At 33.6% G+C, this 24,638-nt stretch overlaps 1 protein-coding gene across 1 annotated transcript in view; it reads right to left on the bottom strand.

The window, feature by feature from the left end:
• The window catches only part of VPS13C (vacuolar protein sorting 13 homolog C), a 156,727-nt gene that overhangs the window by 71,546 nt on the left and 60,543 nt on the right, over positions 1-24,638 (bottom strand). The window contains exons 23-41 of the mRNA XM_072962306.1: positions 23,186-23,315; positions 22,346-22,424; positions 21,526-21,668; positions 18,373-18,526; positions 16,664-16,743; positions 15,416-15,475; positions 14,727-14,892; positions 13,852-13,968; positions 12,892-12,995; positions 12,514-12,681; positions 11,712-12,016; positions 9,776-9,923; positions 8,958-9,066; positions 6,691-6,827; positions 4,801-4,957; positions 3,772-3,851; positions 3,230-3,289; positions 2,398-2,554; positions 497-613 (exon numbers count right to left, since the gene is read on the bottom strand). Of these exons, the coding sequence (XP_072818407.1) occupies positions 497-613; positions 2,398-2,554; positions 3,230-3,289; positions 3,772-3,851; positions 4,801-4,957; positions 6,691-6,827; positions 8,958-9,066; positions 9,776-9,923; positions 11,712-12,016; positions 12,514-12,681; positions 12,892-12,995; positions 13,852-13,968; positions 14,727-14,892; positions 15,416-15,475; positions 16,664-16,743; positions 18,373-18,526; positions 21,526-21,668; positions 22,346-22,424; positions 23,186-23,315 (2,471 nt within the window). The remainder of the gene's footprint in view (positions 1-496; positions 614-2,397; positions 2,555-3,229; positions 3,290-3,771; positions 3,852-4,800; positions 4,958-6,690; positions 6,828-8,957; positions 9,067-9,775; positions 9,924-11,711; positions 12,017-12,513; positions 12,682-12,891; positions 12,996-13,851; positions 13,969-14,726; positions 14,893-15,415; positions 15,476-16,663; positions 16,744-18,372; positions 18,527-21,525; positions 21,669-22,345; positions 22,425-23,185; positions 23,316-24,638) is intronic.

Below are 24,638 nucleotides of genomic sequence, written 5' to 3'. Positions count from 1 at the left end.
TCAGCCAGTAAGTGTTAGAACCATAATTTGAACCTTGGCAGGCTGGCTCCAGGATCTACAGTATAATCTGCACTCATCCCTGTATCAGGCTGATGATGAGTAAAGCTTAAAAACTTTCCTCTAGAAAAATTCTTTCCCTGAATTCTATATATGCACAAGAGACAAGGGGAAAAAAGCAGAACTCAGTGAGATGTTACGATATTCATTTCTCAGTTTGAAGTTATATTATTCTGAAAACACAAACAGGACACAAGAGATTAAGCCTCAGACTTATTCTGAAAATTTTTAAAAACATAAGGAATGTCTCACATCAGTCATGAATCATAACACATTTACTTCTAACATTTCATAGCACATCTTTGAAAAGTTTGCAGGAGTCCTCAATATACATAAACCCAAAGATGACTCAAGAGAAATCCACCATGCAACAAGCTCATTCTTCCTGAAGGTCTATGTAGAGAAACAGAAATACCTACACCAAGGAATAGTTACTTACCATGTATTCGAATATCTGCAATGTTACACTTCTGATCACAGACAAAGATATTAAATGCATTTAATTCAGCTATGATCTTTATATCAAACACATCGTCTTGAGAAGTACTGCTGGATACTGAAAAATAACAGAATTCTTGTGATTAACAAAGTGCACAAATGATATAACACATAAAATAATCTCAAATTCACTAAAATAAAAGTACATTATGAACTATGAAGAACCAAAAAGATCTCCATTAAGAATACGTATAATTAATATGATTTTTAATCAACTTTCAAATGTTAATCAGACAAAAACTACTATGTTCTCGTCCAAATGAAAAATAAAGGCAACTTTTAATAGCACTGTGTAAATACAATTTTGCTAGATGGAAACTTACAATTTTTCTTCTAGGAAAAAAAAAAACCCTCTACATTAGAATTCTAAAATTCCATTACAGCCACATTTTGATTTTTAACTCCTTTCATAACATATATTAGATCAAAGAAAAATATTTCATGAAAAACTGAAATAGTGACAGTTAATAAAATCTGTATTGTTAACTATGACATTTACAATACGTATTAACTACAGAGCCAATTTCTCTAGATTGCATTTTTTTCTCCATCCTAAAATAAATTCTGTAAGAAATGAACATAAAGGGCTAAAATTAAGGAAAAAAACAAAAAAATTATTTTATAATGTATGTCTGTGTCTGCTACATATGTACAAGAATCACAATCAAATAGATTCCCTTAATCTATTTTAGTCCAGGTCCTGATTGATAAATATAAGATATAATTTCCCAGAGATTTGTCTTAGCTGAGGGAAACAGACTTTCCCTATAAAACTGTAACAGCATGGGGACAGGAGTCCTTAATTACCAGATGATAAAAGGGTTTTTTTTTAATATATATTTAAAATAACATAATCAAACCATAAAAAGCAGTCATACAGCATAACTGGAAGACTGTTTCTTTGGACTAATGTTTTTGGTAGTTTATTGTGAGCTTAAGCATTGCTTTTTAATTTATTCAACTGTGTGTGTGTATGTATATGTTATTAAGATATTTCCATGGATATTAATGTAACAAGTACATTAAAGACAAAGAAGGTAAAACTCTCTCACTCCAGTTTATAGCAAAAATAATGTTCTGCTCTCTGGTAAAAACAAAACAAAACAAAACAAAACTCATCCTTGTATCAGATTTAATATTACTAACAGTTTTACACTCTAAAGATGCCAGTAATACAGATAATGCAAATAGGTAATGTTCTGAAAATTAAATTACCAGATGTTAGATATTCACACCTTATGATATGAAAGAAAAATAATTAAAATAATATTTGGCTTTAAAACAGGCATATGCTCACTCTGGCTACCTCACATCTAATATTTCAAGATACAAGTCATGGCATGTGCCCATATTTCTATGTGATTTAAATACAGGTTCACTTAGAAACCAAAGTGAGTCTGTCTCTTTGATGAGATTATTCCTTTTGTGTCTTGCCAAGCTTAAAACTGCTGACCATCAGGTAGGTCTAACTGACTGACTGAAATGGGCCCCTGTGACCATGCATGATTCTGTTAATATTTTAATTTTGTCCTTTCTCACTTTCACTGGAATGAAGCCTATAGAGACATCAATGCAAAGTATATGCAACTTTACTTTATGTAGAAGCTAGTCAGTGATATCAAATATAAATACATGATTAATATTAAACATTTATTTAAACTCCCTCACTAAATTATCCTATTATACCATAGGGATAAAATCTGCTTTCTTTTGAAAACCTAATCTGTCAGAGCAGCTGTAACATTAAGGTCCTAAATAGTTATCTTGGCTTGAAAATACAAGTTATTATATGAATATTAAATTCAGATAGAAAGTATTAGACCAGGACTCAAAAGTTAATACCAGTTTTGGCAATGATACTTCTGGACTCCCCGACAAGTGGTTTCAGCTCCAGTTCCTTCTTAGAAGGTTCAGAGGATGGAACAGCAGACGACAGAAAATCCATGAAGGACAGTAAAGCTTCCAAATGAAGAACTAAGTCTAAGGATGAAAATGAAACCTAAGATAATGAACAATTAGAAAGGCAGATTTCAGATACGGTAATTTCTGTTAAACTTCAACATACACAGGCTGCACGAGAATAGTTGAATTAAGGGCCTTTTTTATTTAAGAAAAAAAACCTACTATTACTTATTATAACTTACCAGACAATAAAAACCAACACTGCCCACTCCCACACCCGACCATCGTTCTAACCTCAACAGAACCTGACGGGCTTTAAGGTAAAAATACAGGAAGTATTATCAGTCACCTTACACATGGTTCCAAGACAGGCCATACAGACTCAAATGGACTGTGAAGTGATGTCTGTACTGAGCCATACTTTTACCTTATCCCTAATTTTACTCTAATCCTAAAGCCAGCTCACAATTCAAATGTTTAATGCTTCCAGCAACACTATGCCAAACAACCATAGTGAACAAAATTCCCTTAAAAAGTATATTACTTATGTACTCAACAAGGAATCATTAATTCATATCTGGGAAATAACTAGTCTTTTGTAATAATTTTACTTCAACTATATATCCATTTCTTTTATCTATAAGATTAGATCTATTACTGCTACCCTTATTCTAATTTTAGAACTCACAATCTCACAACTGAAGATGGCTTTGAAGCCAGACTCAATCACTAATATATAACCTAGCCTTACAGTGAATTAGAAGAGATTTACCTTCAGTCTTTGCTTCGTATTGTCATGCACAGTTTTAAATTCTGGTCCATCACTGTCTGCCTACAAATAATGGAAGATTAAACCAAATTTACACATTGAAAAAAACAGATTTATATTCTTTACTTTTCAAAGTATGCTATGAAAACACTATAAACGTATTTCTCATAGGCGAAGAAAAGCATGCCAAAAACCTGGCCACCGAAGCTTTTCTCCTATTCTACAGAAGCAAAAACAAACTCCTTATCCTACTTGGGAGGAAATGTTAAAGGTAGGGGAAAATGTTAGCGTATCTAGATTATAACAGATTTTGCTTCAAATTACAATGGAACTTTATACACTTCCACTAATTCAAAAACATTGGGTTAACTCAGAAGGTTAGTGAAATTATCCAGGATTGTCAGATGCTTCCATAATTCACTATAATCTACCAATTTTAGAATGAAAAATTTTAGGGGGGAGATTTGAACTTCTATTAAATAAGGGGGAATCACATAGCTTTATATATTCAAATATTAAAGAATACCAGAAATGAAACTAGGTACCTTTGTCAGTAACATTTTCAGAAGGGTTTCATCTGTTACATTAGAAGAGTTAATAATGTGGAGAGGTCCTCCTTTAGAGTCTAGAAGAGAAAAAGAGAAGGTAGATCCATTAAGTCTTTTAAACATTTCAAATGTATTTAAAAATAGATTGGCCAGTGACACGGATATGTTTGTCAAAACTCAAAGATGTACACTAAAAAGGGTGAATTTCACTGTATATGAATCATCTCTCAATAAAACTCGCTTTGAAACAAAAATGAAAGAAATTCCATAAAAACAAAAAACCCAGCAACGGCCATTTACAACTGCTATAATCATATACTACTGGTATTATTTACTTGCACAAATCAGAATATATTAAAGAACAAAGGTATAAAATACACTGAAGTAGGCATTATTCTCAATAAAAGTTTGCTTTACTTAAAGGTAACCTATAGAATTCCTGCAAACTTCAAACACCCACAGCAACTTTCAAAGTTGGCTGGATGCAATTCAGAAAGTACATCTGAAAGGTCAAAGAGACGACAAGTCCATGTTAAATTTTTCCTCTATAAATTTCTGTATTTAATTTTTTTAAGTATATATCAATATAATTAAACACAAATAAAAAACATTGATGTAATTTTAAAAACAAACAAAAACAGTTACTAGTAAATTAACTCACCTTTTCAAAAAGGGTCCACACCTGGGTATTGTACTCGGGTTGTGATTTCCTAAGGTGTCAGTTCTCACAGCATAGTTATAATGAAATGTTGCCTTTTACAAGTCCTGAAGTATTATGTATTGATCTTGAAGACAAATGCTTCATTTCTCCTTTAGATATATACTACTTTGTGCTAAATATTTAGATATATTCTCATTTTATGACAATTACATAGATAATAAATTTTTAGTACCAAATTCCTTTATATTAATTTAAACTAGCTAAAAAATTATGGTGACACTAATAAACGTGCTAAATGTTGATTAAAAGGTAGCAACCATCTGCTATTACATGCACAATTTACACAGACTCGACTTCACACTTACCTGAGAACTCAAAGCATCGCATACTAATTTTTTTCAGATAAGCTTCAGCAGTCAGGTCGTAGGCTTTAACTCTAGCTTCCATTCCAAGCTGTAGGACACTTAGTTCATGTAAAGGCCTTCCTTTCTTTTCTGCTTTTTCCATCAAAGTAATCACAACCTAGTAAAAGATACCAGTTTTACTACAAACTATTTCATACCAATATATGATGAAGATAAGTCAATAATGTAATAACCATCCAGAGCGATATAACCAAAAAATTCACACGATGTTAAGATGTTTACTTCTATTTGTGCCTGGAAATTGCCTAGGATTATCTACTTTGGAAGGTACACCTATTTGTTCAGATTTTTAAAGCACTGCCACTGTATTCCACTGGCTTTCAAGAGTTATATTAAAAAAAGTTGTCCTGCCTAATTTTCAGAAGTCACAGTCTGATGGATGGCATCAGACTAGATGTAAAAGTCTGTGAGATAAAACAGTCAACGTTTATGCTATTACTAAGGCAAAGTTTCTCAACCTTGGAACCACTGACATTTGGGGTTGGATAATTCTTCCTAGTAGGGCCCAGTCTCATGCGCGCTGTAGGCTGCTTGGTGGCATCAATGGCTTCTACCCACTGGCTGCCAATAGCTCTGTCTCTCTGTATAGTGACAACCAAAAATGTCTTTAGTCGGGAGGGTATAGCTCAGTTGACAGAGCACGTGCTCAGCATGCACGAGGTCCTGGGTTCAATCCCTAGTACCTCCATTAAAAAATGCAAATTGCTTCCCCCACCCTAATCACTGTCCTAAGGAAAAGGAACTGTAGTAATATATATTACAAATGATGTTAAAAATGACTTATGGGTTTTCTATGTACATATGTTAATGAAGCTCATTTGCAAAGACAATGATTCATCTATCAAAGTTTCAATTATCAAAGCCTAAAAATCTTCAGTAACTGTAATATTAACCAGAAAAACAGAAGAGGTTTAACATGAAAGCATTATATTTCAGATCAAAAAAGTAGAACTCATTTGTTTAAAAGTTTATTATTTTTAACTCGGAGATAGAACATAACCTCTCTATAACTATTTCATAATAAAGCGACATTGGAGGAAGTTCTTGCATGTCCCTGTATCCTCCGTATTTCCCACCTTTACATATGTTCATGCCTGGTCCTCTTTCTACGGATAGGGTTCAGCCCCTTTCCTGAACTCCTTTTCTCAGACTACGTCTTATTCTTCTTTAAAAATTCAAATTTCACTTTCTCCAGGAAATCTTCCCTGACTCTCTCAGACTGCTTTGATGCCCTCCTCTTACCATCACTGCCACAAGCTCCCTGGGCAAGTTTTTAATGGGAGCAGTTACAAAAATTTTAATTATTTTCTTGTTTGACTTCAGAGCCAATTATCTCTGAATCCTTAGCACTTGGCATATGCATTATTTGTTACATGTGTGAATGGAGACGAGGAAAATTCACTTAATCTTTCCTCAAGAATCTGCAGATGGAAAGCAGTGATAATGTAATATTTTTTAAATGTTGACATATAATGCTTTATTCTATTAATGGTTTCTAAAATTTGCAAAGAATTTCTGTCACTATTTCCTTTTCCTGCCTTTCCTAAAAATCCAAAGCAAGCCACATTCCAACTGTCCCAAAATCATTTAAAAACCATGTTATAGGACATACTACCATTTTCTCTAAGAAATATTATATCCCCCAAATATAACTCATCTTGAACAAACTCTCAAATTTTTAAACATTATTGCTGCATACAAATTACAGATAGGCTATGTAAGATTTTTTTTATCCGTATCAATAATCAACAAGTTTCCTTTAGTAGAGGTAATTCCAAATATCTATTCTTTATTCACCTCACTTTATAAAAACAGATGAATATAACACACCTCTTTGATCTCAAATTTCAGCAGCATATTAATGATGTCTACAGATCTAATTTCTTCCACTTCAGCTGTTAAAGCATCTTGTGAAACAGGCACATCTTGTTTTAAGGTAGAGATTTCAAGCGGCTCTTTAATTTCACCTAAAGATGTTTAAAACAAATGCATTCACTTCTATTCTAACAGACACTGTATCAAGTGAACAGAAAACACAGAACTAGGCATTGTCATGAGGAGGTCAAGAAAGTCTTAATAGAGTTATCATTCAAGTAGAACTGAAGGACCTCCTCATAGAGGGAACACATTCTAAGAAGGTCAGAGTTTGTGGAAATCACAGAAAGATAACGTATCAGGGTAGGTATTGCAAACAGGATGGAGTTGGAAATGGTTAAATCATGAGGAGGATAACAAGAGTTAAAGCTTGATAAGGAAAAAAAAAAGGGAGAATAGTTAAAGCCACTTATGTCACACCAAGTACCAAAAGTAAAACCCTATGAATGCGACCTTGTGGTCCTAAATTCACGCACCCTGAAATGCAATAAAATTGCTTTCTAAATCGTAATACACAACACTAATAACAGATATCACTTGCTTAGTATTTACCTCTGTGTTAGATGCTGCGCTAATAAGACATACGTGGACTGTCTCATTTAATTCTGTAACAACCGTTTGAGGTAAAAATTTCATTATCCTCATTTCACAGACAAGCAAATTGAGGGGCAGACAGATTCAGTACCTCAAATAGTATAAACTATACCAGAAACCCCTATGGAATATCACTGTTGTTAATTATTACCTTTGGGAAAGCAATGCATAGGGCAAAGTTTCTTAATACCACCTTATTCCAACACTTCCAAACATAGTGTGATCCATGGAAAATAATTCTAGCAAATATTTAGCTTTTACAAAACAATTCCTGGAATAGGCAAAGATTTTAAAAATAGGAAATAAAAAGCACTGATCATTTTTTAAAATTCACTATTAGAATCAGAATTCACTAAAATTAACTAATTCTATTACTGACTGGGAAGGGGCAGAGGGAGGTCTTCTGGGTGCCACGCTGGAAATGTTCTATATCTTAATCATGGTGGTGACACTGGTGTAGCCATATGTAGAAATTCACTGAACTGTACACTTAAGATTTGCACACTTCACATATTAATATACTCTAAAATAAAGATTTTTTCCCCCTAGTTTTTTTAGGATTTATTTTTGAGATATAATTGACATAAAATATTACATTGGTTTCAGGTAAAAAAGTTTTTTAAAAATGAAAAAATACAGTAAGATCATTTTCTGCTTAACAAATTGACAAAAAATTTTAAATCTGATAATATGCTGTGTTAGAAAAGGCATAGAAAAACTACCTGATGGGAACAAAATGTAAGTGTAAGTTCTATGGGGGGAAACTGGCAAGATCTTTCAAAATGTTAAATTAAACTAATTTTATTGAATATATTGACTAGATTATATTTTAATAAAAATTAAATATTCTTTAACCCAGCAGCCCTGGTATTTCCCCCATAGATAAACACGCATTTGTAAAAGTGTATATACAAGGATATTTAATGCAACATGGTAAGAGTGAAATATTGAAAACAACACGAAATGTGCATTAATAGGGATTTGCTAAATAAATTATGATACTTCAACAGAATTTAATACCAAGCAACCATGAAAAAGAATGAATCGGATCTATACATATACAGAAACGGAATGAACACCAAGGTACATAGTGTGAATATATGTGTACACGTAAAACAGCTTACAAAAATAAGTTTGGTAGTTACTCTGCCTTTAAGTCCAAAGGGCTATTGTACCTAATAATTTAAATTATCTTTGCATTTTTATTCCAGTACAATTTTTTTAAGTTATCTGTTGAGTCATAATTTATCAACCACTTCACTTTTTTAAGATACATTACTACTAAGCCTTATTTAAAAATCAGATCAAGTATGTTACATAGCCTAGTGCCAACTTAAAATGTTTTTTTTCTATACATACAAATTCAGTAATTGTTCAGGAATCCACCACTAATCTGAAACCCTTCTTTATGGCCTTCTCCTAACTCATGCAACTTAGAAATAATTGACTGTTCACTCAACTTAAAAACAAGCTAGTTTTATTCAATAGCATCTTATTTGTTTTCTTGGCAATAGAAATCACAATTTGTAAATGTGTGTTTGTTTACTTCATTTTTTACTGCCTGTCTCCTCTACTAAATTATAAAATAAGTAGTCATGTGTATTATGCCACTGACTTCAGCCTCTTACCCGGCTCCTGTATTCTCGGTTTCACTTTATCCAGGTCTTCAGTAGCTTCACCAAGATTTTCTGCTAGTATTCTAAACAAAAGATTAAGATCTTCTTGATTTAGATTAACCTAGAAAGATACAGATATTTCATTTTTAAAGGAAACAATTTTAATACAGAAAATTTCCTTAGTAATAAAACACTGAAGACAGAATAATCTTATTAACACTTACTAAAAAAATTATATAATCACTATACAATCAAGTATTTCACTACTTATTTCATGTTAAAATTTTTATTTTCAAAGGTAAGACAGTGTTTGGAGAAAAACACTGTGATTTATGAGTCTATATTAGTTCCACCTACTTAACCAATATGATCCTTAGAGAAAGTTAATAATGATGAAAGAAATCAGATCACTTTTTCTAATGAGACAATTTCAGAACACGCATAAACTCCACTTTTTAAACAATAACAACTTCAATGAAATAAAAAGGCCATCTTCAATATAAAAAATAGGCATTTCACTCAATGCTATAATTATCTTAGGAGTACTTCGATATCCCTAAAATAAAAGTATGTGTATATAACATACAGAATGAGATATAAATATGATATATGCTAATACATAACTTACATACAGATCCCTGTTAATGTGTACATAGAGCAAATTTAAAACCTAAGTAACACAACTGAAGATTAAATTCTACTAAAAATAATAAAGATCTTACTGAACAATATCACACTGAAATTTTCTTGTAACAATTAGTAAAAAACTCCACATTTCATTTAGATTTCTAATGAGAAAATTTTCAGAGCTTTTTCACTCATAAACTCACATTCATGGATTCAAGATGCCCTTTAATTTCCACAACAGGCACCTTGTGGTACCAAGATGCGGCCAGATTGCGATTTACAGAAAACTCCAAGTTAATTGGGTGCAACAGTTGAATATCAGGATGGGAGGTGCCTGACTGGATCACCGTCCTAATAAAAAATGTAATTAATACATATGCATGAACACAGGGGGTAAATGCAATACATCATTAAAAAAACACAAAGTCAAAAGTTGCTGCTATCAACACTGATTTGAAACAGTGCTGGTTCAGTGTTTTCTAAACTTGTACTATAATTAATTTAATCTGTAATACACTAGCACAAACAGATTAAAACACAGGTGGCCCTTGAAAAATGCAGAGGGGTTAGGGGCAACGACCCTCCCTGCAGTCGTAAAACTTGAAGTTTGCCCTTCATATCCGCGGTTTCTCTGTATATGAGTTTCCTCTGTATATGCAGCTCCTCTGTATTCATGGTTCAAAACAATCACGGGTTGTATAATACTGTATTATTTGGCACTGAAAAATATCTGCGTGTAAGCAGAATCATGCAGTTTAAACCCATGTTGTTCAAGGGTCAACTGTACATTTGTTTACAGGGTCAACTGTACAATCAGCCTTTAAGAAAGCGTTTTTCTTTAAACAGAAGATAGGTGACAAACTAAATAAATTTTAAAAAGAAATTCATACTATTGAAGATGGGGGAAATCATCAATACAGTTGTTCAAGAACTGCATGTGCACTATAGAGACTAATGAAAAAAATGGCAAGATGAAAAGTAAGCAATTTCTAAGTTTATAAAGGTCTTCACCAGGATTATTTCCTGGACTTGCTTTATAATCATTCCTTTTTTATTGAGGATAATTAAATCTCCCTGGATGGGGTAGAAAATGATTTTTAAATGAATTGTGTACACATTTTCAAGTGTCCTCTGGCGTGAGCCCTAGAGATACATCATTACTTACACAGTATTCCTGCCAAAAATGTGTAAGCTCAGTTAAATCATGAGGAATCACTCAGACAAAAACTCAACTGAGAGTCATTCCATGAAACAAGTGGACTGTACCCTTCAAAACTGTAATCATCATGAAAGAAAAGAGACGCTGAAGAACAATTCCAGAATAAATGTCTAGCCGTATAGAAATCCCCTCCCTGGTACAGGACTCAAATAAATGCCACATGTTATCCTGGATGAAGGGAAAAATTCTTAGAACAACCAGTAAAATCTGAACATTAAAGGCATATTAGATAATGGATTCTATCAATTTTAAATTTCCAGAATTTGATAACGGCATTGTGGTTATGTAAGAGGATTAATCTTAGGAGACACATGCTAAACCATTTAGGGGCAAAGGGTTAAGATGTCTATTCTCAAATGGTTTAGCAAAAATGTTTTAACTTCCAATTATAAATCTTGGGGATGTAATGTACAAGATGCTGACTACAGTTAACAATACTGTATTGTATATTTGAAAGTTGCTAAGAGAGTAGATTTTAAAAGCTCTCACAACAAGAAAAATATTTTCTGTGAATGTGTGTGGTGATGGATGTTAACTAGACTTACTATAGTTGACCATTTTGCAATATATACAAACATCAAATCATTATGTTTTATATCTGAAACTAACAAAATACGTGAATTATATCAATAAAAATAAAATTTAAAAATTTTAAGTATTTTAAGTGATAATACGTATATACACAGAGTTCAAGCAGAAATAAATAACTGGTGACTAGGTGAAGAATTATAGGGGCACTCAGTATTATTTTACTATTTTTGCAATTTGTCTGTAGGCTTGAGATTTTTCAAAATAAAAAGTTGATCTGAAAACACTCTTCTGTGCAATAGGAAGTATGTTGAGTATGAATTTAAATGGTCATTAAAGTTCATAGAAAATATTAAACAATACTTAAATCCATAATTATTGAAAGAGCATACCTAGAGAGCTTAAGCTTTGTTAGCTGCACATCCATTTTATCAATTACTGGAGGGTGTGAGTAGTCTTCACCAGGTACCAGACTGAACTGATTCTGAACTCTGATTAAGCCAAGATCTACCACCACTGCATTGGTGGACATGGAAGACTGTGGGATGACTATAACCGGTGCTTTCAAATCAATATTGACAGAGACACGAAAGCTCCGCTGGGCGAGATCTTTCACACTTGTGGCAGCCTTTTCTGCAGCCTGGGCAGTGGCAGCACTCAGAGCCTCTTTGGCTGTCCGGAAATTGTTCAGAAAGTTCTGTGGACACAAAGTACAAAAGGAGAAATTCTAACAGGACGATAAGCACATCATTAATAACACCATCTTCTTTTTATTTATGTGCTAATTTTTTTCCAATAAATAACTTTCAGTTGAGTCCTTTTTTTCTAGAGTTAGGAAGGAATTACTGATTATCCATCCATATTTATGAGCTCCCTGACCAGGAGTAATTATAATTATAGCTATATGGCTAAGGAACAGAGGAAAAAAGAACATTTTCAATAGTTTCTGTAGTTGAGAATTTGGATTCACTATGTTCTAGCAGAAATAATTCCAGTTCTAGACAATGTTAGACAAAAATCATTAAATGATTCAGATTCCAGTCATTAAAGAAAGGTTTTGACCTCTACATTAATACATAAATACCATCAATCATCAAATCAATACACACCCTAAAATCCAAAGTTTTAAGATTTGCAATTATAATTATCAGACTTATTTAAGTATTTCTAAGTCAAAAAAATAGTGATTTTTACCAGAAGTGACATGAGGAATTTATGGAGATAAACAATCTGAATACAGCCAACGTTCAATGATACCACACCATCTACTTTGGACATGTCAGTATAGGAATCCCCTTCGGTAGCATCTGGATACAAATCCAAGTTAAAATTAAAAACTTCATTTCCCATTATTGACACGGCCTGAAAAGCAGAGATTTGAATGTACTCCATCCAAGAGGATAATGGCAAAACAAAATTCTAATTTAAAAGGGTTTATATTTATAATCATTATAGAAACAAACATTTTTCTATCAAAATACATTTCATTAATATTTTTAAAAATAAAATATATTTTAAAATAAAATTTAACATTTAATTATCAAAAAATACTAAGAATTTACTATCACCTACTTTTTTATGAATTGTCTTAGGATCAACATCTGTGACAATAATATTTTCCAGTCTGGCAAACAGTGACTGTTTCCTTGACTGAAGAAAAAGGGAAGAATCCAGTCCTGAAAAAAAAATACTGTTATAATTTCTATATATCTACCACAATAGATTTTAAGATTTTTATTCCATTGCATAATTTTTATAGGTGACATATTTATAAGTTTAGCAATGTCTGAACTACCAACTGATAACTAGATACAATAGTAGATATTTTTATTCTATAAACAATGAAACCCATAAATTCATTAAAAATAATTATCTGAATTTTCAACCTTCTGGAAAACTGCATCTAGTATAAACAGATTATCTTGGGATTTTAGTAAATTCTTTATACCTTATATCCAGTGATTTACATGGAAACTATAAAACTCTAATGAATCAAATTCAAACTAGGAGATGCACTGCCAGTTCAGAAAGAACAACAACAAAAAACTCTAGTTTTCTGGTTTTTAAGTTATTTAAGAATTTTATGAAACATATTCTATCACAATGAGCTGGTAAAGCTGGAGTCAGAGAAAAAGCTAGATTTATTTTAGCAGCTTTTGCCTAAAAGAACATAATGGACTCATAGGTTTTGCTCTTCATTATAAGGTTGCCTTCCATTGGTACCAAGATAAAGCGTAGTCCCAGACTTTAATCCGAATTCTGAATCGACGACACTTAGCTCATCAGCAGAATTCCTAGACTAACATTAGTATCCCTTTCACATCTGAGACCCTTCTCCAAAGGTCCAAAACACCAGTATGTGTGGTTCAGTCTGACGGTCAGAGTCTGACCAACATCTACATTCTGAAGAGTTAAAAAAAGCAGGCAGTTCAATTATGTCATAAGATAAATTAATCCAGTTTTCACAACTCAGAGCTTTAGCACTGAAAAGAAAGCTTATCTTTTAAACAATTTTTAATATGAGAATTTTACCTTGAATCTTGATTTCAGCAATATTGTTCTTCTCATCACAGACAATGACAGAGAAAGCATTCAACTTGGCAAACAGCCTGAAGTGAATAATGTCACTGTCTTTAGAGGATGCAATCACTGCAAGGAAACAAAGAAGTTCTATCACAGTGGGATTCTAGCAATAAATATTCCATTAAGGTTTCTCTCCTATATTAAATGAACTTGGTTCTGCTTAAAATAATTATAAAATACTCAAGTTCTAAAAGGTTTCAAATAGTGTTTTTCTTTATATATTCTATAGTTTGTATTTTCAATAGTGAGATCTATTACTTTTATAATTTAAAAGCAAGAAAAAACTCACAATAGATCAAGCTAAGGACACTGAAACTCAGGGAAGTTAAACAATGTGTCTATGGCCCCACAGTTTAAGTAGCAGAATCAGGATCTGAACTGAGTTCTTTCTGATCCAAACACTGGGCTTTAACCAGTTCGATGCTATCTATGCACTCCATGCACCCTGGCCCTCAGTCTCTGGGTCTCGAATTCCTCGTCTGTAAAACGGAAGGGAAGATTAAGCCTCTATGTAGCCCCTTCGGGAGCCACTGAGAGGGGAGGAAGAGCTAAGAATAAACACAGGCCTTCTTCCCCTAATGCCTGCCTGAAGGCATCCCTCAGCACCACCAGAACGGGAACAAAACCAAACATTTTTAACAACAACAGTATTAACCATACTTATCTTACATAGCAGGCACCCACGTATGATTCAGTTTGACGAAAAGGACAAAAGTGGAGAAAAGGGCATGTAAATGACTGACAGGTGGTCTCTAAGACTCCCCACTTAGCCCCAGAATTCTAAAACCCTCACTAATAAGAACCAACAAAAAAAGTCTCCATGCCTTTCTGTAGAGCTGAATTTTTTGGTTGCTTTCCAGTAGAAACTTGTGCTTCCTTGGTATCACCCACCAAGTTTTGGCCATCTGATGGAATAATGGTTGTCAGATAATTAATAGAAGAGAGAAGGGCTTGTGTATGCAGCAACAGATTTAAAGATGAAAAAGCCACCTAGAAACATTTAAAAAAGAAAATCAGCTTCTCAGGCCAATTATACCGGCAGTCTCCACAATGGACCCAAAAGGCCCCTAACTAGCCTTGCATCACGGCCTGACATCACTCAGAAGGAAGACAGAGGAGAGAAAGAGTCACAACCCGCAGTCGCTAAATAGGGATATATTTATACAAAGAGTAAATCACACCTACACACTTTGGGGGTTCATGTGAGTATGAAGGTAACCTACTTACTCCACTTTCCAAGCCTAATATCACGGAGCCTATAATCTGCTTGTCATGACCCTTCCAATATTCAAAATATACAAGGTTTTGGGATCTTAAATGGACTATTTATTATGACTATATAAACCATGTAAGTTAGAAAATGAAACTCCAGAATCACCATGTATTACCACTGTGTCAAGAAATGATTTTAAATATGACATTTAAAATCATTTAGATCATTTAAATGTGATTTAAATGTGACTTCTAGAGTAGGATATTTTCAAATAGGATCTATTCTTTCAATAGAATTTACCTTAAGTGTCTGTTCAGTTTTTTCAAAAGTAGTTTGAAAACTAGGTCCATTCTTATCAGCCTAAAAAATAAGAAACAAAAGTCTAAAGAAGGAATTAAGAACAAAGTAAATAAATCACTTACAATCATCAGGTGATTTATTTATATTTAGCTATAACTATATTATTAAATACATTATATACTTAAGTTTATTATCATTATTTTAAAGTTATATCCAAACCTATTTATTTATTATAATAGTACAAGTTTGTCCTCCTCTTCAAACAGAGGCAACATTCGCTTCTGGGAAACTGTAGCTAGGAGTCAGAATGATAATTGTGAAAGTAAGAAGGTTTAAAGGTAATCCAGCCCATCTATCACCTAATGTTTGAACCCCTTTAGAAAGTCTTTAACAAGTCAATTTTAGGATATCTCCAGTGAAAGAAACTTCATTTTCTTAGAAATCCAAACTTTAGAGAACTTTCATTTAATGAGGTCTTTACACTGAATCAAAAATCTATCTCCCATCATAATTAACAATTGGTTCAAGTTCTGTCCCTTGGAAAGATACATAGTAAATTCAAAGTTTGACCTCTTATGAAAAGCCTCTGGCTTGACCAATATCTCTGCCTCTCTGCTCCCATAATGCTTTGTGTTCTTTTTTGAGAATCAAACACATTATATTTTAATTGTTGTTTACTGTCTATCTCCCTAATAGTCTATAAGTTCCTTGAGAATGTTTTTCATCTCTGTATCCCAAGTGCCTAACAGAACCTAACACAGAAATATATTCCGTGAATAGTTGTTGAATAATTAAACAAATCAACTGATCTTGAATGAAGCTACGTAAAACTGGCTCCTTCAGCATTCCTCATATACCATATTTTTGAGTCCCTCCCGAATCCTGGCAGTTCTCTACTGAACTAAATCCAATTTGACCTTATCCCTTTTGATGTAGGATATTCAGCCAAATGTCACCTATGCATACAAAGGATGTAGGTAGATGAATTTGCCCCAGAAGATACGAGCAGGCCCTACTTCATGCCAGGCTTCCATGGTGACAAGAAGTCTGGAGGCTCTGTAAAATCTTAGTCCTGTACTTAAGTGAAAGAGAATGAGGGTGTACAAATGGAAACAGAAATAGTGGACATCCCAAAGATTAAAATCCATGACACACAGCCAGACCCTTTAATAATCTACTGTCATATTTCTCCTTCCAGAGGATAGTTTAGAGCATACAATAAATATATGAACAGCCTATGGCCCTTACCTTAATGTACTCCACTTTTAAAAGATCTAATCCAGGTTTGTCAGAAGAGCTAATCAAGTGAAGGGGCTTCTTTTTGGATCCTAGATTAAAGAAAAAGAAAAAATGTTCCAAATAAATTGCTCTTTTTAAGTTTGGAATTTTCTACATGTCTTTTTCTTTTTTGAAAAAATTTTAAGCTTTAAAATACTACCTGCACATATTTTCATGGTTATTAAATATTAAGGTCATCACTGGTAAGGAAGTCAGTCAGTCCAAATCCTTACCTTACCTCTAGAATCCAGCTGACTTTAAACATGCATACTACATTTTCTTTGATTTTATATCTGTGCTCAAAAATAATCAAAAATTCTCTGGATATTTTTAAGGCCATATGTGCACTCTGTAAGGCAGTAGAAAGACTACGGGTGTTAAGAATCAGGAAATATGAATTCTACTTCATCTCTCCTTTATCAAAAGCTATTTAACTTCAGGTGTCTCAACTAGGTAACAATGAGGTTGAGCTAGAAAAACGCGTTCTGCTGAGTTCTAAAATTTCATTCATAGTAAAGAAATTTAAATAATTTTCCTCTGTTTAGATTTAGAGAAGGCTTACACAGAAGAGGAAAGATTTTCTTTTTAAGGGAAGGGGATTATTAAACTTCTTTCAATTTAAAAACAACAGGAACTACCAGATGTCCTCTATGCTATGTAGATGTACCAAGGCGCTGCCTCCAGAAACTGTGCAGGGAGAAGTAATTTATCCACCCTTTTACTCATCTTTTATTATGTACAGTTTTGTAACCCGTTTCTGGACAACCCTGAATTTTCCATTGAAATAACCTTCTCTAAGGGAAAAAACAGCCTAGCAAATTTATCATTTCTACTTTTTCCCTTAGGACAGTAATGTAAACTCCATCCTAACACAGTGCTTACAGAAACTTACTAATGCATAAAAATTTTCCTCTAAGCTGAGGTTTGCTTTAGTTACAGCTGTTTTTAAAATAGCAAAAAAGAGGTCTTTTTATTTGACTAAAATATTAGGCAAACATTAGATAATTTTAATTACTGAAAATTCACCCATTCCTTCATTTCTCAAATATCTAATGAGTACACAAGATGTATACTCAAATGAATAAACTGTAAGAGCTTCTGAAAGAATGAATTTTATGCCCCACCATTTTTATTCTTATAATCTGATGCTGCTTGATATATGAACATTATTCAATCAAAAGAATAAGGACTTCAATCTTATAAGACTAGAGAGAAATTCTAGGTTTTGCTATTCATAAAATGCATAATGATCTTGAGTAAGCCACTTAATCTCTCTTTATCTAACCTTTCTTTGTTTGTAAAATGGGAATATGCCCTATATAAAGGGGATTTATATGGACTCTCTGAGGCTGTAGATCACAGCAATTAAAATCACAGACCCTAGGGACAGATTTCTAGGGTTTTGATCATGGTTCAGCCAGTAACTAGCAATGTGACTTTCGGTAAATTATGTCATCAATTTATGGCTTAGTTTCCTCTTTTGTAAATTGGAGGTAACAGCATTGCCTATCTCACAGTATTGTTACAAGGATTAAATGAGTTGTTATTTATAAAATGTTTAGAACAGTGCTAGCTATTATTTATTATAATTATTATTATATAAGTGAAAAGTGTTTCAGACACTCAAAAGTGATACAAAATCTCTGATTGTTTATTATTTCTATTTTTATGGCTATTACCTTGAATTTCATGGTAATCCAAACTGATTTTCTTTAAATAAGATACCGCAGTTAAATCAAACGTTCTCATTGTAGCCTCTGTTCCTAACTGAGTAACATTAAACACTAGAATTGTATCTTCTTCTTTCTGTTGTTTGGTAAATTCCAAAATCACCTGAAAGAATCAGGACAGCCAGTGAATGGTTGATAAGTATTTTAAAGCATACTTAAAATGGAAACACAATTTCTTTTTCATACATATCCACTACGGGAACAGTAAAAATTATGCTCATACTCCTCTATTACCATCTAGTGATTTACTAAGACTGGAAATTATCATCTTAAATTCTATTACTGAGAATATAACTATCTAAAAATCTTGACGAAATTTTACATCCATTATTCACTTACTTTTTTAAATTCAGTAAAAATAATAATATATGGATTCTTCCTTAATATGATTTTCTAAAACTGTATCTCAAAACAAAAGTCATATCTGGTGATACAAGACGCATATCCATTAAAGTAAAAAAGTAAGACAAGGATGTTCACTATTACACTACTATTCAATTATTGTGGAAACGATAGTATATTTAGGCAATGAAAAATAAACCATATACGTGGCAATTTTCAAAACATGCAAGTTCTCTGATCTCCATCAAGAGATGGCAGTCTCTGCCTGTCCCCCTTAGAATTTTGGCAGGGATGTGACTGCTTCAATCAGCAGAGTACAGAGGAACTGATACTATAATGATTTCCAAAGTCAAAAAAGGACATGAAACTTCCACCTAGGATTTCTCATTCTGGAGGAAACTAGTTGCCATGTGAAAAGTTCAACTACCCGGAAGCTGCCATGCTCAGGAGGCCGTGAGTAGGCAGGCATTTTGTTCAACAGTCCCAGCTGAGCTCCCAGCCAACAGCCAGTATCAACCACCAGCTTCGTAACTGAGCCACCTGTGGGGCCTTCTGAGGGTTCGCGTCCCTGCCGCTTCAGTCAGTTCTGACTGAACGCACATGAAAGACTATGCGCAAAAATTACAAAGCTGGGCCCTTCCAGAATCCCTAACCCACAAACCTGTTAGCAAAATAAAATAGTTACTTTGAGCTACTACATTTTGGAAAAACCTATGAGGCAGCCATAGTAACTGGAATAATGTAAATGCTGAAAAAAAGCAACGATTAATATTACTAGCAGTGATATAGTTACTTACTTAAGAAAAACCAGGAGTATCAATGGAAAAAAAGAAACAATAAGACACTACAGTAAGATAGTTGGTACAGAACTGATACACAAAATTAAATTTCAAATAAATCAATGATTTAAATGAAAGCACTGAAATCATAAAATAAGTAAAATCATGGATAAGTATTTTTACAATGGAGGATAATCTTCTAAATATACACTAAAACTAGCATATAAAGAAAAAATTAGATATATTTCACTACAGAAATATGTAAGACTTTGGAATGGCAAAAAAGGCAAATTGGGAAAAATATTTCAAACAGCACTATGATTTTTCTCTTAGATGACTTTGATTATGTATCACTTCAGTTCATTCATTCAATATTCAATAAAATATTTATTGAGCATCATCTTCCATGTATGAAGAATGCCAGCCACTGAGGACATCAAAATGACCAGGACAGACAAGGTCCATATCCGGATGAAGCTTACATTCTAGTGAGGGCAGGAGAAAGCAAAAGTTGCCATCCTGTGTTGGGTGATCAGGCCTTGCCAGTAAGATGACATTTCCAAAGGAATTAAAGAATCAAGTCATGCAGGAAAAGAGCTTTCCAGACACAGGAAACAGCCAGCACAAAGAATGTGCTTTGGGTATATAAGGAAGAACAAAAGACAAGCGTAAGCTCCATTGGACTAGAACTTGGCTCACTGCTGTAGCTCTAGGATCTAAAATAATGCCTGGTACATGATGACGCTTGATACGTTTATCGGAGGAATGAATGAAATATGGCTGGAGCAGAATGAGTAAGGCAGAAGGGAACTGAAGATGAAGCCACAGAGTCATCTGGTGTGACCTGGAGGTCTTGTAAGGCCTTGCAGGCCATGGGAAGGACTTAGCCCTTTACTGAGAGCAAGTTGGGAAGACCGCGTAGGTCTATGAGCCAAGCAATGACGTCATCTGACTTTCCCTTTAAAAGGATCACTCTAGCTATCATGTGAAGTACCTGATGGAAGCAGAGAGAGACAGTTAAGAGGCTACTGCATTAGTTCAAGCAAGAGATGATGGTGACTTTGACAGTGCAGTAGCAGTGAAAGGAGAGAGTAATCATCTGAATATATTCTGAAGTTAAAGTCCAGGGGTTTTCTGACATGTTACATGTGAGTATGAGAGAGAGAGAAATCAAAGAAGGCTAAAGGTGGAGAAAGTATCTTTTTTTTTAAACAAATACAAGTAATACTTAGATTTGCATACACAAATACAATCTGGTATTTCTGACATTATATTTTAGGACATGATGTCACATTGGGATATAAAACAGTCAACAAGAAATATCTCCTCTTTAAACCTTTTGTGTTTTATTTCAAAGTAATGCATATTCATTTAAAATGTTGCTGAATACACAGAAAAGCAAACAGGCCAAAATGAAAAACTACAACCCCACCACACAGAGATAAACACTGTCATTTATAAAAGAAAAACAAAGTGTGCGTGTGTATTTAATTTCTAAATGGAATCATAATGTCCTTGGAAATATTTTTCCAAATAAAGACATACTGTGAGCATCTCTCCATGTCAATGTTTTCTGTTACTATCACATGACTTCTAATGGCAGAAAAGCACATGCTGCAAATTTAGGTTGCTTACACTTTCCCAAATTATAAACAAGACAATAAACACTATTTAGCTTAAAAGTTAAAAAAAATTAAAATAAACATGTCACAGAAATTTTCTATAGAAAAGAAAGTCCTAATTAAGAGTCTCAAGCTTTTTGAGAATAGATTAGCTATACTATAGGTCACACTTATGTCAGTTTTTACAAAATAACATTTCAGTTTCTTAGAACTGTGTGTGCGTGCGTGGATGTGGTGGGGGAGGCAGCAGGGAAGACAGAGTTTTAAGTATACTTAATGTCTGGGTCTACCATGAGATAGTTTATAAGGAAAGCAGTAACAAAAACATATCTATTTATGGACAAAATAAATATAAATACCTCTTTAATTTCAAACTTTAGTAGAAGATTAATGAGCTCCTCATTTGGGGCCTCGGCAACTTTTTTCAGCTCTGACCCTTTCATACTTATACTAGTCTGTGTGTCTCCTCCATCCTCAGCATCAAAATACTCATCATCAGACTCTAAAGGAAGAACATATTTGACTTAAGAGAATGCTCACTGAAAACTGCATAAAACACTCAAATCTCTCAAAAGTAAAATTCATTTGTTAGACATAACCTTTCTGTTCGGAATCAGAATATAGCCTCTTTCTAAGTCCCACAAAGTGACTCAATCTGGCATGTAATAATCATATATAAAATCAAACTGCCCTTCTACTTTTTCCTTCAATACTTCTGATAGTTTTCATTGAGTTTATTCATTCAATTTTCAATAAAACACTTATTGGGTACCATCTATCACATATCGGTCTGCACCAGCCACTAAGGACACCATAATAACCAGGACAGACATTATCCTCCTCCTCATGAAGTTTATATTCTAGTTCAAAGTCAAAAAAAGATCAGTTAGACCAGAGATAGGAAAAACAATCAGGTACAGATCCAGGCGAAAAAAAGAAAAAAGTTTATTTATTATCTTAAATACTGTCAACCACAAAAATACTTTCACTCAAATGAAGAAACCTGGCCTTAAATAAAAATAAATGACTCAAAAGTCACACTATTGGTTAGCAGCCCATCTAGAACTAAAACCAACAAATTACTATCACACTTTCAAAATTCCTTTATTTTCTGAAAATTTTATCTCTACAGACTAATTTAGAGGTTTGGTTTAATACAGAACATTTTACTTTCCTTACCTGATTCCACTCCGTCTAGCAACAATGGCGTACCAAGCAGGTCTTTTGTCCTAGCTGATATAACAGGAATTGAGGACACCTAGTAAGTAATACAAAAAGTTTTGTAAACATACTAATTTAGCGTGATTAAATGTACATAAATGAGAGAAATACTGAAAAAGTAACAGGACAGAGATGGAGAGACACATACACAGCACGCAAATCTTCCAACAAAGCACATTATGCCATCAACTAACGAATGACTGGCTGGAGTGTACTAATCATTAGGACGACCATCTGCGTTCGCAAGGGCAGAAGCACGTACAACTCGAGTAGGTAAGACTACTTATCACTGTGTGTCATTCAGGGTCTATCCCAACATTAACTGTGTATCTGCTTGACAGGTTCCTAGAAAATGGTATCAGCGTTTGTAGGCTCTCTCAACTTTCATTTCAATTCTAATTAGACTGATCTAGAACTTTAAGTCTAACATACAAGAAAATTTTATAACAATCATTTTCTTTTGCAACATTTTAAAAAAGATTTCAATACCTAGCTTCATTTAAAACACATTTCATAAATTTGAAAAATTTGCCTTACATTTATGTATTTTCATTTCTTTTGTTCCCTAAAATAGACTTTCTACCACCAATCTAAACATTAGGGACAAAAGGCTACAATCTTTGTTTATTCAGTGCCATATGCAGTTCTGAACAGAATCAACCACAGTAAACCCCAAAAATGAAACTGGCCCTAAACAGTATTAAAAAACAAAACAGCTCACAAAAAGATGAAAAAAAAAAAAAACCTCCCCATATATACATATGTAAAGATTTTCAGCATTTTATTATATCCATTTACCTGTTTCTCTGGAGACTGTGCAGGTGATTTCTGTGGCAAGGGTATACTATTAATCAAACACAGCACATCTTTCATCTTCTGGTCAGAAATCCTCACGTGCATCAGAGGAAGCCCTCCTGATACTTTAAATCTAAAAACATAATTCACCTGTAAGATTTTAAGGTCCAGTTTCTTTAAATTACAGAGCAGGAAAGCGAATGGAGAAGAGACTACACTGTGGAGACAAAGTTACTTTGGACATGTTTTAAACCAATTACATCAATGGGAAGTTCTACATAAGCCAAGTTTTGTATTCTTCTTTTTTTTTTTTAATTCTTTTTTTTAAGGTTTTTTGTTTGTTTTCTGGTGGGGAGAGGTAACTGGGTTTCTTTCTTTCTTATTTTTAGAGGAAGTACAGAAGATTGAAACTGGGACCTCGTTTTGAATTCTTCTTAAGCAGTCAAATCTTAAGTTATTTAATTTTTAGAAAGATATTTTCAAACACAAACTATGTTTTAAAATCAAAATTGCTATACATACTTTATTTCCTGGTGTCAAAGACTCCCCGTTATAAACATGAAAGAGTATCCACGCCATCACTCATCCCCTCACCTTCTTTCATTGCCTGTTACAGCATTTGACAGTACCTAATACAGCATACGTATACTTGCTCATTTTACGTCTCCTCTGGTTAAAATATAAGCTCCTTGAGGAGGACATCTGTTTTACTGACTGCTGTGCTTTCATCAGATGCTTACTTTTCAGCATCTGCTTCCCTATTCCACTTAACTACCTGGGTTTGCTTGTCTCAATAACTTTATGGTAGCTATTTGCTGCCCATAAAGCTCCTTCAGGTTGTTTATCTCTGACTTCCTAACTAAACTATGAACAGAACAGATCAAGCTGACAGATGCCTAACCACTAAACAAAGAATGATGTTTCTGTATGACGCACAACCCACTAACGTTCAAAAGAGGACGGCTGGCTGTTCCTACCTCAAAAGAATGAACTTTCTGCAAAAGTACTGTGTAAATTGAAAATCATCATAAAAATGTAAGATGCTTCTTTATTGTTTCTGAAACATTACACAAAATTAAAAGCATCCCCAACAGAGGCACTGGATAAACCCTCCTACTCAAAATAACTTAAAAACTGGACAAAATATGTGAAACAGCTTTCTCAAAGACACTGGACATCAGTTAACAAAGGAAAGTAGAAAGATGGGAAACAAATGATTGAAGTCCTACAAACACCCAGCTTACTGATTGAAGAGTTTCAAAATGCATAGGGCACAAGAAAGCAGCATTTCAAGGGAAATTTACAGCACTGAATGTCTAAATTAGAAAAGAAGGAAGGTCTCAAATCAATAGTCTCATCTTCCACTTTAAGAAACTAACAAAGTAAAGCAAATGAAACCCAAAGTAAGCAAAACAAAAAAGCAATAATATATGTGAGAGTAGAAATTGGCAAAATA

Source organism: Vicugna pacos, chromosome 6 (genome assembly GCF_048564905.1).
Source record: "Vicugna pacos chromosome 6, VicPac4, whole genome shotgun sequence".
In the NCBI taxonomy this organism is placed as follows: Eukaryota; Metazoa; Chordata; class Mammalia; order Artiodactyla; family Camelidae; genus Vicugna; species Vicugna pacos.
This window is presented reverse-complemented; position numbering and strand designations above follow the sequence as displayed.